The sequence below is a fragment of the Hemiscyllium ocellatum genome, chromosome 36, assembly GCF_020745735.1.
Source record: "Hemiscyllium ocellatum isolate sHemOce1 chromosome 36, sHemOce1.pat.X.cur, whole genome shotgun sequence".
Taxonomy (NCBI): Eukaryota; Metazoa; Chordata; class Chondrichthyes; order Orectolobiformes; family Hemiscylliidae; genus Hemiscyllium; species Hemiscyllium ocellatum.
This window is the reverse complement of record NC_083436.1, coordinates 7,085,556-7,104,443: the sequence shown is the minus strand read 5'-3', so window position 1 is coordinate 7,104,443 and position 18,888 is coordinate 7,085,556. Positions and strand designations below refer to the sequence as shown.

Sequence of the window (18,888 nt, the reverse complement as noted above, 5' to 3'; positions counted from 1 at the left end):
TTATTGTTAGGGTCTGTTTCTGCAAATTATGTCATCATTTCCAGTTTACCATCTAAGTGTGTTGGAGTTATCTTCACTTTCTTTAACTATACTCATCAGATTTTGAAGCTTTGAAGATTGGAGATAACAATGTAATAGAATCTAAAGGTAAGTTGTTGTTGAGAAAGTTTCTTTGGGTGAAACTTGCTGTTCCAAACATTTGTTATAGGATTTGTCAGTAGTTATCTATTATTGTCTCATTGTATTGAATCGTCAGAGTAACAAAATATAATGTAACTTTGAATAATTTATGTTCTTCAAGTTTTCAAATATCTTCAAGATTTTACAATTAAATAAGAGATCAGTAGAAGTCAGGATTGATGGGAATGTTCACCTTTCAAGAATGGCTAGGCTTATGCAACTGGTTAGTCTACTGATCTATCACATCAGAACATCATACGTGTGCATACCTGTCAGAAAACTAAACCAAGTGGATCAAAATGCTAACCATTCATATCGAGATATAGGTCAAAAGCAGAGCACTGAAGTTCAGTTTTAAATTAGCCATGGCAATATATAAAATGGTGACACTGACTGAACTAAATGACTGCCTTTTTATCTCTTGTTCTTTAAAGAAAAATAAAAGCAGGGAACATAAAAATAGGCCTTCGATGTTGTGCCAGCCTTATATTCTACTCTAGGATCAGACTAACCTACATACTCTTCATTGTACTAACTTCTAGATGCCTATCCAAGAATCGCTTAATTGTCCCTACTGTATCTTACTCTACCACCACTGCTAGTAGTGCATTCCACGCACTCACCACTCTCTGTGTAAAGAACCTCCCTCTGACATCTCCCAGAAACCTTCCTCCAGTTACCTTAAAATTATGCTCCCTCATGATAGACATTTCTGCCCTGGGAAAAAGTCTTTGTCCATCCATTCTATGCCTCTCAACATCATGTACACCTCCAATAAGTCACCTCTTATCCTTCTTTGTTCCAATGAGAAAACCCCAAGCTGCCTCAACCTTTTTTCATAAGCCATGCCCTGCAGCCCAAGCAGCATCCTGGTAAATCTCCGCTGCACCCTCTCTAAAGCTCCCACATCTTTCCTATAATGAGGCAAACAGAATTGAATACAATATTCCAAGTGTGATCTAACCAGGATTGTATAGAACTGCAGAAATATCTCGCAGCTCTTCAACTCAATCCCCCTGCTAATTGGCATAAACTATTCTAGTTTTTAACTTGTATTAATTTTCAGCAATTGTTTAATGTCACTTTTTAACAGAATAGTATCCATCTGGGGTGGATTATGTTATATTGATTACATTTTTCTTGAATAAATAACTGTCAATTGTGCATTAAGATTTTTGTAAGGATTTATTTGATCCACACCTTTATTCTTTAAGACATTTTAACCTGTCATTTTGCTATCTCAGCATTTATAGGTAGAAATGTGATCCTAACCAATGGCTGTATTATTGGAGCATGTTGTCAAGTAAACTCCTGTGAAGTTATTCCTGAGAACACAGTTATCTATGGAGTAGACTGTATGCGAAGAGTGCAGTCAGAACGGCCACAGGTAAGATCTGCATATTGAGGAATAGAAATCCAGTGGAAAATTGTGAAAATTTACCATGACAACTTACATTTATATAGTTTATGTATCATTGTGGAATTTTTCAACTTGCTTCACAGGACCATATTCAAACAACATTTGGCACTGAATCACAGAGACCTATTAGGATGAGTTACCAAGATTAGTCAAAATATAGATTTTAAGGTGAGAGCTGAAGAAATATAGAATAGTTCAGAGAAGAACTTCCCCAACTGGCGATTGGGCATTAGAATGCATAAGAAATGCTGGAAATGGTGATGCACAAGAGGCTAGAGATCTTTTGAGGGTGCAGAAGATAAGGAACAGACCAAGTCATGAATTGATTTGGACACAAAGATGTGCATTTTAAATTTTATTTGTTGTGGGAACATTGCAACACCAGCAGATCTAGACTTATTGTTCATTCTGGAGGGCATTAACTCCACCACACTGTGGAATTGGAGTTCCCTTTAGACTAGACTAGACAGGGAAAGGATAGCAAGTTTCTTTTTCTGAAGGACAAATAAACAAATTGGATTATGAAAACGTAATAGCTTTCATGGTCACACATTATCAAATACATTGAGTTCATTTTCACAATTTGCCATGGTGCAATTTGAATTCCACACCTTTTAAGTTTCTAGTCAAAAGCTACAGAAGGCCACTGTGCACATCCTAGTCTTATCAGGTATTTGTTCAGATGCCATGAATTTCTGAATGAAATTAATCAAATGAAAGGAGGTGATATACTTCTGCTGAACAATATGGAAAATGTATCTTTTGCATTGAACATATACTGTTCTGCTTTAAATTATGCCGAAGGAGTGAAGTCATGTAAACACTCAGTTTAGAGAGTGGGCATTCAGCCCATTACGCCAATGTTGGTTCTTTGAAAGAGCAGTCATGCTTTAGTCTTACATCCCTCTCTTTTTTGTTCATACCTCCATAAACATTTCCTCTTTTAGTACCTGTTACATTTCCTTTAAAAAGTTATTTGTGGAAATAATGATCCTTCTGTCCTTTCAGGTAAAGCATTCAAGATTCCAACAACTGAGTGAATAAATTTCTCCTCATTTTCCCTCTAGGTTTATTAGTTTGAAACTGTGACCTTTAGTCATTGGCCTGCATTCTCTAGTTCAGCTTTCAATTACATATCATCTCCATCATAAAAATTTTAACCTTTAACATAGGTGGCTTTACCCACCTTTAACCTATCTATGGCTTAAATCTTGGTCTGCACTTTTCTAACCTTTTGAAAGACCAATACTTTCCTTACCATGAGGCCTCTGAACATAACCGTCCTCTTCAGCTGTATTGTAATGATGACTGTTATTGATGAAGTCAGATGTATTTCCTCCTAATAAATGTTGGAATTCTTGTAGTTTCTTTTGGAAAGTACAAGCCATTTTACTTAGAGATAAACTTACATATGTAAATGTCTTAAAAAACTGCTGAGCTTATCTTAAAAAATCTAATCTACATTCAAATTAAAGACTATACAGTGAAAGGAAATTTTAGGCTTTTGGGAAAATAGCTTCAATGCAACAGTCATGCCTTATTTAATGGGAGAGCTTCTGCTTGCATTCTTATGAAATACTTGCTTAACTCAGGCTATTGGGACTAATGAGCAGTTTGATATGTTGATGTATTACATTGTAGTTATATATGAAGGTCAAACTTACATGAGAAATATTCACTAAGAGAATCTTTATCAATGTTAAAGCAGTCAAGGTAACTTGTTGTTTTTCTTCTGACAAATGCTGTTTAACAGCTTAAAATTGACTCTGGGTGAAATGTGGCAATGTTTTGCATTACTTAATTCCACCATGAGAAAAAGAATGAACTGTTTCAATTTAATTACTTCTGTTCTTCTTTGAATAAAATCTTGCCGCTGCTTAATGATAAAGTTGAATGGTGTGAAACTTTTAAAGTTGTTATCCTGTGCTGGAACATCTCTTCAATTGGTTTATAATCTTTTTAATTACAGCCACAAACTCTACAGCTAGACTTCCTGATGAAAATTTTGCCTAATTATCATCACTTGAAGAAAACCGTGAAAGGAAGTACAACTCCAGTAAAAAGCTGAATGGAACTAGATTCTGGTTCTGTGGTGGAATCGATGCATTTATTTGGTTATAAGCATAGTCACTTTAAAGCAGTAACCTGTGCTATGATAAATTATTCACTGCATTAAAGTAATACATCCTCTGCAATAAAATGAAAATAGGTTAATAATTGCTAAGTAATTTTTGAATTTCATCAATTACCTTCTAGACTTCAAAGTTAATCTCAATTTTAAAACACAATTGTGTTGATGGCTTATCATACTGACTATCTTAATTATGAATAAAGGATTGGTTTTAATGTCAAAATTACTACACCTCACATATTGAGATGGTGGGCATTAATTTTCTCTGAATTAAATGTTATTTTAAGGATGTTCCAAAAGCATGGGAAAAAGTTAACTTTTGAAATTGAATAGACTTGGGTTCAGTGGAATGTTAAACATAATTTAAACTAGCAAGTTGATAAGTGATGAATATCATTCATGCCTCCTAAGGACCAGGCAAAAACATTTTCTGACAAGAAAGAATCAACCACCGCCTCCTTGCTAATCAATTGCCATTATCATCATGGAAGCCTCCATTTACAACATTTCACAGGTCACTATTGACCAGAAATGAAACTGGACAAGCCATATTAATACTGTGACTAGTAGAGAGCAGGTCAGAGGCCAGAGATTCTGCGGCAAGTAACTTACTACCTGTCCTCCCAATACTTGTCTATAAGATAAAAGTCAGGTATGTGATGGAATACTTCCTACTTGGCTGGACAGAAGTTATTCCAACATCAAGAAGCTCAACATTGCCCAGGGCAAAGCAGTCCACTTGAATGGCAGCCATCGACTAACTTCAACATTTACTCCCCTTACTACTGATGCACAATGGCAACAGTGTGTACAAAAAGCACTACTATATCTGAACAATATTTCTTTGACAGTATTATCAAAATTCCCAACTTCCAGCACCCAGCAGGACAAGAACAGCAAATGCATGGGAACACTACTACCTGTATGTTTCTGCCCAAGCCACTTCTGACTATGTGATCATTGTAATTTGTTGAAAATCCTAAAACTTCCTTCTTAACAGTACTATCCCTACCCCCAGTACTGCAGAAGTTCAGTAAGGCAACTAATCACCAACATGGGTGATAAATGCTGTCCTAGCTGGTGATAATTCATTTCTGATGAACAAATAAAAAGGAATTTGAGCTAGCTTTAGGAGTTGGTCAGTCAATAGTGAAAAATTCTGCGGATGCTAACTCCAAAAACAAGGTCAGAGAAGAGAAATATTGGATTTGGACCATGTGAAGCTGCAAGATGGTTGGAATTCAAAATCAAGTCAATTAAATTTTCTGGTTCAAGGCAAAAGGCGGAAATAGCACTGGTACAGTCATCCAAGTACCAGAAAAGGAATTGAAGGAGGCCTAGTTATGTAAACAATCATATTCCACAAAACGGTAAGCATAACCAGAATTCATCAGGACATATAACTTTTGATTAGAAGTACTCTGAGTTACAGTTGTTGATGAATATGACAAGTTCTGCAAGGTGGAGAAACGTAATGATGAATTGAGGCGAGTCAGGCCTCTATTCAAGAAAGATACAGAAAACCATTTTTTGTGAGGATTGAATGATCAGAAAAATTGAAAGTCTTTGGTGAATAGGACACAATTAGGACCAGACAATTGGAAATTGTGAAAGTGACTGAGGCCATCATAATTGCCAGGATCTAGGTGTATTACAATGCAATCTTCTCACTGAAGGTGAATGTCAGAAAGTCTGAGTTCCTCTCCAGACTGAGACTTATAAATTCATTTTCAACTATAGGATCCTGCAAGAATGAATAAAGCTACTGGTGAGAAAGTGGCTACTACTGACTCCAGGCATTCATATCTCATTTTATTTAGCTGTCATATTCCATTTACATCAACTGTACAAGCATGCATATAATGAAGGCTGACATCCAGCCTTGCTATCATGTGTGCCAAATTGCTCTCCTACTTTACAACCAACTAGTCATTCCTAATTGAACAGCCATCATACTCGTGTCCTTTTATTTGCAGCCGTGCCAGTGGCTATATAGGACATTGATTAGGCCACTTTTGGAATATTGTGTGCAATTCTGGTCTCCCTACTATAGGAAGGGTAATGATGTTGTTCCTTTAACAAGGTTATGTTGCCATTGTTTTTTTTCAGAGGGCTCATAAACATAGAGACTCTGGAAGGTCTTGTTTTGATGGGTTTTAGGGCCAATTTGATTATAGCTAACACATACTGCCTCAGTCAAAAAGCTTTCAAGTTTTAAAAAATACGCTTGTACAATGAAAGGGGAGTGGCCAGTTTTCACAGCTCAGCTTTACTCTCGCTTGATTTGGATTTGGTTCAGAGCTGCAAGCCATTTATTTGAGGCTGCTGGTCAAAGAAACAGCCACACTGAAGAAGGTGTTTCATGCTGAATCTCTCTGCCATCTCTCCCTCTCTCTTTCCTGAAAGAACAAAGAAAATTTACAGCCCAGGAACAGGCCCTTTGGCCCTCCAAGCCTGAGCCGATCCAAACTCACTGTCTAAACCTGTTGCCCAATTCCTAAGCATCTGTATCCCCTTTGCTTCCCACCTACTCATGCATTTGTCCACACGCACCTTAAATGAATCTACCGTGCCTGCCTCTACTTCCCCTGCTGGCAACACGTTCCAGGCACCTACCACCCTCTGTGTAAAGTACTTGCCGCATGTATCCCCTTTAAACTTTCCACCTCTCACCTTGAAAGCGTGACCTCTCGTTATTGAATCCTTCACCTAGGGAAAAGACTTATCTCTATCTACCCTGTCTATATCCTTCATGATTTTGTAGATCACAATCAGGTCCCCCCTCAGTCTCCTGTTTTCTAATGAAAACAAACCTAACCTACTCAACCTCTCTTCATAGCTCGCACCTTCCATACCAGGCAACATCCTCGTAAACCCTCTCTGCACCCTCTCCAAAGCGTCTACGTCCTTTCGGTAATGTGGCGACCAGAACTGTACACAGTATTCTAAATGTGGCCGAACCAATGTCTTATACAATTTTAACATGACCTGCCAGCTCTCATACTCAATATCCCATCCGATGAAGGCAAGCATACCATATGCCTTCTTGACTACTCTATCCACCTGTGCAGCAACCTTCAGGGTAAAATGGACCTGAACTCCCAGATCTCTCTGCTCATCAATTTTTCCCAAAGCTCTTCCATTTATTGTATAATTCACACTAGAATTAGATTTCCCCAAAATGCATCCCCTCACATTTGCCTGGATTGAACCCCATCTGCCACTTCTCCGCCCAACTCTCCAGTCTATCTGTTTTCTCCTGTATTCTTTGATAGTCCCCTATGCTTTCTGCTACTCCACCAATCTTCGTGTCATCTGCAACTTGCTGATCATACCAACAATGCCATTTTCCAGATCATTTATGTATATCACAAACAGCAGTGGCCCCAGCACTGATTCTTGTGGAACACCACTAGTCACCTTTCTCCATTTCGAGAAACTCGCTTCAACAACTACTCTCTGTCTTCTGTTGCCCAACCAGTTCTTTATCCACCTAGCTAGAACACCCTGCTCACATGTGACTTCACTTTCTCTATTAGTTTACCATAGAAAACCTTATCAAACGCCTTACTAACATCCATGTATATAACATCTACAGGCCTTCCTTCATTTATCAACTTGGTCACTTCCTCAAAGAACTCAATTAAATTGGTAAGGCACGATCTCCCCCGCAAAAAACCATGTTGCCTATCACTGATGAGCCCATTCTTTTCCAAATATAAATAGATTTTATCCCTCAGTACCTTCTCCAGCAACTTTCCCACCACTGACATCAGGCTCACTGATCTGTAGTTACCAGAATATCCCCACTATCCTTCTTGTACAGGGTGACAACATGAGCAACCCTCCAGTCCTCCGGCACCTCACGTGTTTAAGGGTGCTTCAAAGATATCTGTTGGGGCCACAGCTATTTCCTCTCTCTCCTCCCTCAGCAACCTGGAATAGATCTCAGCCGTTCCTGGGGATTTATCCACCTTAATAAACTCTCGTCTTCCCAATACATCTTTCCTACTTATGTCAATGTGATCCAGTGTAATCAAACTTCTATCTCTAATCTCAACATCCTACATGGCCCTCTCCTCAGTGAACACTGATACAAAGTAATCATTCAGAATCTCACCCATTTTCTCAGGTTTGACACACAGCCTTCCTTTCTTATCCTTTATTGGACCCAGCCTTTCTCTAGTTACCTGCTTGCTTTTTATATAAGAGTAAATGTCTTTGGAATTCTCCTTAATTCTGCTAGCTAAACCTATTTCATAACCCCTTTTAGCCCGCTTGATTCCTCGTTTAAGACTGGTCCTACGCTCCCGATATTCCTCCAGGGCCCATTCTGTTTGTTAGCTGCTTGGACCTTATATACACTTCCCTTTTCCTCTTGACTAATTGTACAATTTCTCCTGTCATCCAAGGTTCACGAATCTTGCCTTTCCTATTCTTTGCTCTCAACGGAGCATGCCTATCTTGCCAATGAACAGCATCAACAGGAAAACAACACATACAGACCAAATATTGAACTACAGAAGCAACCATCCCAACATCCACAAACAAAGCTGCATTAGAACATTATTTCAATGAGCCAACACACACTGTAGTACAGAGGAACTAGACAGAGCAGAAGAAAATCACCTATACCATGTATTCAAAAAGAATGGGTACCCAAAGTCCGTCCATTTCTCAGCAACAAACCCAAACAAGCAGACAAAACACATCCAGAAAACCTAGCCACTCTCCCCTACATCAAAGGCATCTCAGAAATGACTGCCAGACTACTCAGACCCCTTGGCATCACGGTAGCCCACAAACCCACCAACACACTAAAACAGCAGTTAATGAACTTGAAAGACCCTATACAGATAACAAGCAAAACTAATGTCATTTACAAAATACCATGCAAGAACTGTAGCGAACACTATATTGGACAAACAGGCAGAAAACTAGCCACCAGGATATATGAACATCAACTAGCCACAAAGCAATATGACCGTCTCTCACGTGTTGGGCCGAAGGGCCTGTTTCCACATTGTAAGTAATCTAATCTAATCATAAACTAGTATCCTTACATACAGATAAGGACACCATTTCGACTGGGACAACACATCCATCCTAGGACAAGCCAAACAGGGACATGCACAAGAATTCCTAGAAGCATAGCATTCCAACCAGAACTGTATCAACAAACATATCGAGTTAGACTCCATCGACCACCCCCTGAGAAAAAGAACAGGAAATGACATCACCAACCCAAAGAAACCCAAACATATAAACAGAAAGCAGAAATCTTAAGCAGTGCTTCGCCCAGAAGCCCAATGAAGATGTTACCTAGTAGGATGATGAAACATTTGGAAATGAACCTTCCAGCTCAGCCAGCAAACCTCCATCCAGAACCTCAACATGAGCTACAAACTTCTCAAAACTCACTGGTCCTTGTCAATGAGGAAAGGTTGGGTAATATCCACTGGAGTTTTCAAAAAAAAAATCGACGACTTAAACAGACAAAATACTGAAGGGTCCAGATAGGGTATACAGGGAAAGGACATTCCTGTTGTGAGAGGACCTAGATCTAACAGTCACTTGAAGACAGATGAGGAGAAAAGTTTGCTCTAAAAATGGTGAATCTTTGGAACTCTTCCTCAAAAGGTGGTGGAATATTTTCGTGGCATAGGTAGAATTTTGATAATCAAGAGGTGAAATATGGGAGATCCAAGATAGCAGCGATCCAGCAAGACTGAGTCGATAGTGCTCCTCCCAAGACTTGGGCAAAGTGGGCTGCCCGCCTCCACCACACTTACCAAATCATTTAAAATAGTTTTTACTCAGTATAATTAGTTGCCCTGTACTAAATTTAAACAGTCTAGTCTCCTGCAAAAATGACTAAAGGAAAGGTGCCTGCAGCTCTCAGCATACAGGAACCCTTCACCCACCCTCCCCAGCTGCAGCAGAGGCGTCCGCAGCCGCCCCGGGGGACTTACCTACGGTGGCGAGCCTCATGGAAGTAATCTCCAAACTTGACGCGAAGATCAATGCCTTCATTGAACAGTCCCGGAGCCGATGGGATTCACTCTCAGCCGTGCTACAAAAGCACGACCGAGACATCCAGGAATTCGTGCGCCGAATCAAAGGGTAAAAAATGAGGTCTGCAGATGCTGGAGATCACAGCTGCAAATGTGTTGCTGGTCAAAGCACAGCAGGTTAGGCAGCATCTCAGGAATAGAGAATTCGACGTTTCGAGCATAAGCCCTTCATCAGGAATAAGAGAGAGAGAGCCAAGCCGGCTGAGATAAAAGGTAGGGAGGAGGGACTAGGGGGAGGGGCGATGGAGGTGGGATAGGTGGAAGGAGGTCAAGGTGAGGGTGATAGGCCGGAGTGGGGTGGGGGCGGAGAGGTCAGGAAGAGGATTGCAGGTTAGGAGGGCGGTGCTGAGTTGAGGGAACCGACTGAGACAAGGTGGGGGGAGGGGAAATGAGGAAGCTGGAGAAATCTGAATTCATACCTTGTGGTTGGAGGGTTCCCAGGCGGAAGATGAGGCGCTCCTCCTCCAGCCGTCGTGTAGTTGTGTTCTGCCGGTGGAGGAGTCCAAGGACCTGCATGTCCTCGGTGGAGTGGGAGGGGGAGTTAAAGTGTTGAGCCACGGGGTGATTGGGTTGGTTGGTTCGGGCGGCCCAGAGGTGTTCTCTGAAGCGTTCCGCAAGTAAGCGGCCTGTCTCACCAATATAGAGGAGGCCACATCGGGTGCAGCGGATGCAATAGATGATGTGTGTGGAGGTACAGGTGAACTTGTGGCGGATATGGAAGGATCCCTTGGGGCCTTGGAGGGAAGTGAGTGTGGAGGTGTGGGCGCAAGTTTTACATTTCCTGCGGTTGCAGGGGAAGGTGCCGGGGGTGGAGGTTGGGTTGGTGGGGGGTGTGGATCTGACAAGGGAGTCACGAAGGGAGTGGTCCTTGCGGAACGCTGATAGGGGAGGGGAGGGAAATATATCCTTGGTGGTGGGGTCCGTTTGGAGGTGGCGGAAATGGCGGCGGATAATACGTTGTATGCGCAGGTTGGTGGGGTGGTAGGTGAGAACCAGTGGGGTTCTGTCTTGGTGGCGGTTGGAGGAGCGGGGCTCAAGGGCGGAGGAGCGGGAAGTGGAGGAGATGCGGTGGAGGGCATCGTCGATCACGTCTGGGGGGAATCTGCGGTCCCCCCGCCGAATCAAAGGGGCAGAGCTAAAGGCCGCAACCTCCAAGACTACTGCAGAATCGGCCATGGGTCAGGACTCTGGAACAGCGAGTCTGGACCTTAGAAAATCACATCGACGATCTCGAATCTCGAGGAAGAGGACGGCCAGCTTACAGCGTTCCTCCAGATATTTTAAATCTGGAGACTGGATCAGGCCAGGTAAGGATGAATGGGCTACCGGGTTGCAGTGCGCGGGCCTGGCTCGAACCAACACCCCCGCCCGGTTCTGTTCCGGCTGCAGAGCTACAAGGAGAGGCAGATGCTCTTAGAAGCTTCCAGAAATCTTGGGAAAGATCCCCAAGCCATGATTTATACAGGATCCAAGATTATGCTATTCCAGGACTTTTCCCCAGCTTTGGTCCATAAGAGGAAGGCATTTGATGAAGCGAAGAAGCGTTTAAGGGACTTTAACATTCAGTACTCCCCACGCTACCCAGCGACGCTACGTTTTAGCCACGAAGGGTGTGTGTACAACTTCGGATCACTGGAGAAGGCCAAGGAATTTCTGGACTCTCTTAGATAAATTGTGAGAGTTGATTTGAGTGGTGAATGATGTTGTTCTGCCCTCCCTCCCACCCCGGTTTACCTTTTTTTTAACTTTCATTACCTTACTGTTTAATATTATCTCCAGGGGTTGGGGAGAGGGGTTTATTTATTTGTTCTTCACTTAGCAATTTTCTTCCCCTTTGTTCAAATATATATATATATATATATATATATGCCAGGTGGTCTAGTTAATGTGGGTGGGGGGAGATGGTTACTTTATCCAATTTTGTCTCTATCTTTGAGAGTGGGGCTGTTTTCCCCTGTTATTTTGTACTACTATATTTAATTATTATTTGTTGAGACTGTAATTTCTTAGTTATGTATGTTCATACATGGTATTAACAGTACCAAATATATCTAGGTGTTGGTGTGGGTGGGGGCGGGGGGGTAAGGGACTTACCATGAACTCTAGCTTTGTAGTATATTTGAATTTTCTTTATTCTATTGTGAGGCACTGGTTGGGAGAGGATATGATGGGCTTTTGGAAAGGAAGTGAAGCCCCCTGGGAACAAGGGGGAAAATCTCCGTTTAAATATGTTTTATATTTTTTCTATTTAGAAATAGTTTTTTATTATATTGATGTGAGTGTATTAAAGAACCTCTATTTTTGTGTATTTTATATGTTCTATGCTCGGGATGTTTTGGATAGGGTTTCTTCTCCCGAGGGGTCTCGGATTTGCCCAGACGATTATGGTTAATCAGTTGGTTAAATGGTGCACCTGGAATGTCAAGGGGAGTAATTCACCAATCAAAAGGAAGAAAATATTATCAAACCTCAAAAAAGGGTTGATATGGCTCTTCTATAGGAGACACATTTATTGGATAAAGAAAACTTGAAATTATGACAGGGTGGATTTGATCAGGCCTTCTTTTCTTCCTTCAACTCAAAAAGTAGGGGAGTTGTCATTCTTATTTGGAAGAATCTCCCTTTCAAAATCCTAAATCAGATAAAAGACAAATCTGGATGATATATTCTGATTAAAGCCCTTATAAATGGAGAGGAATATGGGATCTTAAATCTGTATTGTCTCCTGGCACATCCTTTTAAATTTATAACGGAAGACTTCTCCAAATTGATGGCTCTTGGTGCTCATCATACAATTATAGAGAGAGATTTTAATTGTATTATGGATCCGGAAATAGATAGGATTCCCAAGAGTACTGCAGGAGTATCCCCCAGATCTAGACAATTGATGGATTTGAACAAAGAATTAGGACTAGTAGATGTGTGGAGATGCCTTCATCCACAGGGCAGAGATATTTCTTTTTACTCCAATCCACATGTCACACCAGAATTTATATGTTTTTTGCCCCCACGATTTTTAAAAATTCCATATCATCCTGTAAAATAGGTGGTATAACAATTTCTGATCACGCTGCTGTATATATGGAAATCAAGGCGAGGAACAATGAGATATACCCCCGGCAATTGCGTATGGATTCCTTCCTGATGAAAGGTAGTAAATTTGTAAAGTACTTTTCTCAAGAATTTAAAACTTTTTTAGATATTAATTCAGGTATGGCTAGCAACCCATCAATGATGTGGGAGACCATCAAAGCTTATGCGCAAGGTTTGATCATTTCATATTCGGCGACCCAGAAAAAATTAAAGGGAGAACAGCAGCGTCTGCTGGAAGCTCGCTTAAAAGCAGGTGAAACAGCATACGCTGACAGACCTTCTATTATCAAATTACAAAGGATTATGGCCCTTAGGACAGCTCTGAATACCACGCTTACCCAAACGGCTAAGAGGGAAATATTATTTGCAAATACATGAATTTGACAATAAACCTGACAGATACTTAGCATTCTCGCAAAGAATAAAAGGCCCCTCAAACTATCACATCTATCAAGGAAAGTACGGGTACTCTGACTCATGATCACAAAAGGATTAACGCAATCTTTAGAAAATTTTATTCTGATTTATATAAATACAGGACTGCAAAGATAGAGTCAGGAGGATGCAATCATTTTTTAAAAATTTGACCTTTCTGAACCGAACCCCGGAACAGGTATCGGTCTTGAATGTTCCCCTAACAGTCCAAGAAATACTTCACGCAATCAGGCAACTTCAGAGCGGTAAGGTACCTGGCCCAGATGGCTTTCAAGCTGAATTCTACAAAGAATTTACAGGAATATTGACTGGTCCACTTATCGACATGTATAACTAATCATACAGTCAGGGCTATCTCCCGCCTTGCTGAAAGAGGCGAATATCTCCCTTATTCTCAAAAAAGGAAAGGACCCATACAGACCAATATCCTTGCTAAATGTAGATTTTAAAATTCTTTCTAAAACATTAGCATTGAGGCTAGAAAAGGTATTGCCATACATCATAAAGGAGGATCATATGGGATTTATTAAGGGCCGTAGATCATCCAATAATGTTAGAAAGGTTTTGAATGTGATTCAAGCCTGCCATCAGGAAAAAGTGCTGGGAGTAGTAGTCTCATTAGATGCAGAAAAGGTATTCGACAGGGTTGAATGGTCATATCTGTTTTACACATTGGTAAGGTTTGGCATTGGAAAGGCATTTGCCAAATGGATCTCAACACTGTATAATGATCCCAGAGCAGTTGTGATTACCAATGGACTAAGCTTGGATACTTCAGTGTGGATAGGGGCTGCCGTCAGGGATGTCCTCTCTCACCATTGCTATTTACGCTAATAATCGAGCCACTAGCAGAAGCTATACGGGCTGACCCTAATATAACGGCCCTGAGGATTGGTACAGATAAACATAAAATTACCCTTTATGCTGATGATGATCTCCTATTCCTCAGTAATCCCCTGATGTCCGTGCCTTGCTTAATCCAAGTTATTAATACATTTAGTGTATTTTCAGGCTATAAATTTTTTTTTAAATCGGAGGCTATGCTATGGGTGGCCTCACTAGTCCCTCCCACCTATCGGACTGATCCCACTTTCCCTTTTGGTGGTCCCGGAGGGTATCTTATATTTAAGCATTTTTATCACCCCAGTATTTGGTCAGTTATACAAGGCTAACTTTGAGCATTTACTGAAAAGGATAAGGCAGGACCTCCAGCGATGGGGAGACCTTCCAATTTCCTGGTTAGGCAGAGTAGCATTAATTAAAATGAATGTCCTGCCCCGTCTCCTATACCCTATGAGAATGCTTCCGGTGATGCTGCCAAGGTTGGCACTATGCAAATTGTATGGCTAGTTGGGTTCCTTCATCTGGAATCATAGATGGCCTCTCATTAAGCTGAGGAAGCTACAGCTTCCACAGGCAAGGGGAGGACTGGATTTTCCAGATTTTAGGAAATATCAGCTAAGTTCGCTATTAAGCTACATAGTCGATTGGGTCTTTCTGACCAGCAATCAATCTAGCTGGACATCAAGGCTTCTCAAGTAAAATGCGCACTTATCAACCTCTTATTTTCAGACAAGAGGAAAATCATCATGGATCAATGTAAAAACCCTATAATACTAAATACAATTAAAGCTTAGAATATAATGGGGCAAAATGAGGGCAATTCACATAAAACATGGAGTTTGTACGTTCTCCCCGTGTCTGCGTGGGTTTCCTCCGGGTGCTCCGGTTTCCTCCCACAGTCCAAAGATGTGCGGGTCAGGTGAATTGGCCATGCTAAATTGCCCGTAGTGTTAGATAAGGGGCAAATGTAGGGGTATGGGTGGGTTGCGCTTCGGTGGGTCGGTGTGGACTTGTTGGGCCGAAGGGCCTGTTTCCACACTGCAAGTAATCTAATCTAATCCTCCTATACTCCAATAGTGGGGGCATGGGCGTTTCAACTGAGGCTTACAGATGCCACATTCAGACTCTGAAGATTCAGGGGTATCTCCTGTTTAGGGGATCTGTTTAAGGAAGGGGTCCTGTTGTCTTTTGAACAGCTGAATCAAAAATTTGGGTTACCTAAGGGCGATCTCTTTCGATACTTCCAAATTCGAGATTATATACAGAAGAAGACTACGCTATTGGATAGTCCTTATAAATCAGACAAAGAACATAGAGTGTTATGGTCAATGGGGGTACCATCGGTCAGCACTCTTTATCATTTATTACATGATGAAGTATCGGAAGATATGGACAATCTGCTTAAAATATGCGATAAGGATTTGGGGCTGGAAATCTCCATAGAAATGGGGAATGACATTTGGGAAAATGCCAGAAAAATCTCCATCTGCAACAGAACCCAGGCCATTCAGTTGAAGATACTTCACAAGACCCATGTAGCACCAGACCGATTGGCAAAATTTAAGGTAGGAGCATCTCCAATGTGTACCAAATGTAAAATAGAGGTGGGCACTCTTGTACACTGCTTTTGGACTTGTCATAAGATCCGTAGATATTGGACTAAAGTAGTAAATGCCCTGACAGAAACCTTGGGAATGGAAATTATAGTGGATCCAGTATCTCTCCTTTTGGGCTTTTCGAGCTTACCTTCCCTGGATGTGCACGGGAAGAGATGATTTTCCATTCTCTCTGTGCAAGGAAAAATATTTTGGTAAACTGTGTGACCGAGGGCCCTCCTGGACTTTCGAATTGGCACAGAATGATCATGGAATATATTCCCCTTGACTTCCTTACAAACATGGTGCACCAAAAAACCGAATTATTCGATAAAAGATGGCAGCCCTTCTTGAATTACACAGACACAGATATTTCGGCCATTCTATCAAGGACTTTTATCTAATTGAGACAACAACCCTGACTGATCCGGGGCCCTTTGGGAGAGGAATCCTGCACGAACACGGGTTTTGTTACAATCTGATGTTAACACATTCCGAGCATGTATTTTACTACTTAACTTCTGTGTTATCCGTCGTTTTTTTTCTTGAGTCATGTAAGAGATTTAATCATACACTCTGGTTAGTTGTAGGTTAGATTAGTAATTAGTTGAGTTTTGTCTTTTTTTTCTTTTCAGTATCTGTTTTGTTTGATAGATTTTGGCTATTGTTTATTTAAGATCTAATCGTATGTCAATGTTTATACTTGGAGTTTTGTTTTTATTTGTAAACTTGTTAAAACATGTTAAATTTTTAATAAAAATATCTATAAAAAAAGGTGAAAGATTGTCAGGGATAGGGGGGAATGTGGAATAATCAACCATGATCTTATTAAATGGTGGAGTAGCTTTAGGTCCCAAGTAGTCCACAGGTCCTAATTTTTATGCTTGATGTTCATACAACTCAAGACTCCTATTCTGAGTCCCATAAAGTAGAATCATCATAGACCTCATCTCCTGAAGAACTGAGAAATTATCTGTCCTATCCCCCGGCCTGTCTGCAACTCACCATGTACAAATCATAACTCAAGAATGTCATCTAGAGTGCGTGGTGTGTCATGATCTGAGCTGGTGATCCATGAATGTGATCAAAGGATGAGGCTTCCTTCTCAGAGTTCTGTTGCTGCTTTTGCTTTTCTCATGAGACAGTTGCAGTGGTTAGATAGTAGTTTCAATGGTATCTAAAAGCCAAAAATCGGAAGGAAGGACTAAGATGACGAATAGGGTGGAAAGAAGGCATTCGTAGTCATGCAACAGCCAGGAGTTCATGTTCGATGTTAGGATGTTGAGACAGGATTCAAAAATTACAAAGAGGAACTTATCATCATCCTGAACATTCTTGGTGCTGCTCAATGCAACAATATGCCATAGCCAATCCCAAATGCTGAGTAAACAGTAATCCAGCGGGATAATGTGATGCAGGTGAGCCTGTCTCCTTCCAGTTCTGCTCTGCTTCCCTGCAGTCACGAGCTGGCCACTTTGACCTGATTGTTATATAAACATTGCAAATTTATAGCACTGAAGACGACCATTGACTATTGTGTCTGTGCTTGCCACGAGAAACCATCAAGCCTAATTTCTATTGTAGCTCTTCATTGGAAATCCAATTACTAAAAACTTCATTTCAACTCTTTTCTTCTGGTGGATAGCCCTTTTTGATTTTAAATGCCTTGAGTAACTTTCTCCTTAACCCTTTCTACTAAAACCAATTAAAATTTCTCTAAGCTTTCCATCAAACTGACGTCCCTAATTTCTGGTATCTTCTAGTAAATATCTTCGTATCCTCTCCAAGGCCTGGACCAAGTATTATTGCTTACAAGTGAACACTCCACTCCACTTAATAACGAGGGATTTATAACCGTTTAGCATACCTTTCTTGTTTTTGTACTCTGTACCTTGATTTATAAAAACTCTTATTTGTTTTCGCCAGCTTTATCAGCTTCTCCGATCACCAAAGTTTGTCTGTATTAACGGGAAGGGATTTCTCAGTTCCCTTTAACAGGTACAACATTGTGAAATGATTTTTTTGGAAATATAAACTCAGTGTTAAAATTCATCTGCAAGGTGTCCATCCAGTTAATTGATCTAAGATGTCCTCACCTCAACTGGTTACATTTGAGGTTTCTTATAATCTACAAGCATCAACATTATTTGCTGTATACTCAAGTCCAGGTTACTGATGATATTAAAAATGGCAATAAAAACCTTGGGGGTCATCATTACCTTTCGGTATGAAAATATGACAAAGGCCACCACACTGGATTTGTGCTGAAACTTTGTTCTGGGAATGAGGACTCAGATATCAGCACAGTTTCTGAGTTTCAACATTGCAAAGAGTTAATATGACATGTACACCCCAAATTTCTGTTTGAAAGACAATTAATGAACAACTGGTAGCTGGATAGAAAATGATGTCCTCAAACAGTGAAAAATCAAGGAAAGAGAAGGTATCTAAAAGATAGAGATTCTCTAGCACCTCAGCATTTTTAAAAACTTACAGCTTAGAAATGTCTCCAGTGCTAAATGGTCATTTCATGAATAGCAATCTTCTATAAGGTAGACTGCAGGCAAATGGAAAGAAAACCTGGGATGTTCTAATACTGAAATGGAGCACTGCCTACCTGAGGTGAGTTTAATAAGCTCACTGACTTGTCTGACTTCAGAAGGAAAGTTCCAGTCGTCGTGGAAGTGAGGTATTTTGCCTGACATCCTGAAAAGTGAAGGACTGCCTAAAGGGGAAAAGAAACCCTTAAACTCTCTTTCAACAGACTGCAAAACCCAGTATATCCTATAACAAAAACAGAAGTTACTGGAGAAGTTCAGCAGGTCTGGTAGTATGTGTGGAGAGAAATCAGAGTTAAGTGACCCTTCCTACTTTACAATTCATCATCACCCTCTGCTTTCTACCCTGCTGTTAACTCTCATATTCCCGCTCACGCTGGCACCGCTCCTTTAACCTCATCGGCTTCGAGGTGAATTTATGTTGGAGTCCAAAGCCCCTGACTTTGACCGTTTGCAGTGTAAGTACCGGTGTGAGCAGGCGAAAGGACCTGCTTCTAGACTCTTCCAGCAGTGACGACAGGGGGAGGGGGAGGGGGAGGGGGAGGGGCTTATCATCAGG

At 40.9% G+C, this 18,888-nt stretch overlaps 1 protein-coding gene across 2 annotated transcripts in view; it reads left to right on the top strand.

The window, feature by feature from the left end:
• Positions 1–3,954, top strand: part of dctn6 (dynactin subunit 6) — a 32,203-nt gene extending 28,249 nt beyond the window's left edge. For both annotated transcript variants that reach the window (XM_060851585.1, XM_060851584.1), the window contains 3 exons: positions 100–147; positions 1,425–1,567; positions 3,570–3,954. In XM_060851585.1, coding sequence (XP_060707568.1) covers positions 100–147; positions 1,425–1,567; positions 3,570–3,668 — 290 coding nt within the window. In that variant the 3' untranslated portion in view covers positions 3,669–3,954. The remainder of the gene's footprint in view (positions 1–99; positions 148–1,424; positions 1,568–3,569) is intronic.
• The last annotated feature ends 14,934 nt before the right edge of the window (positions 3,955–18,888 follow it).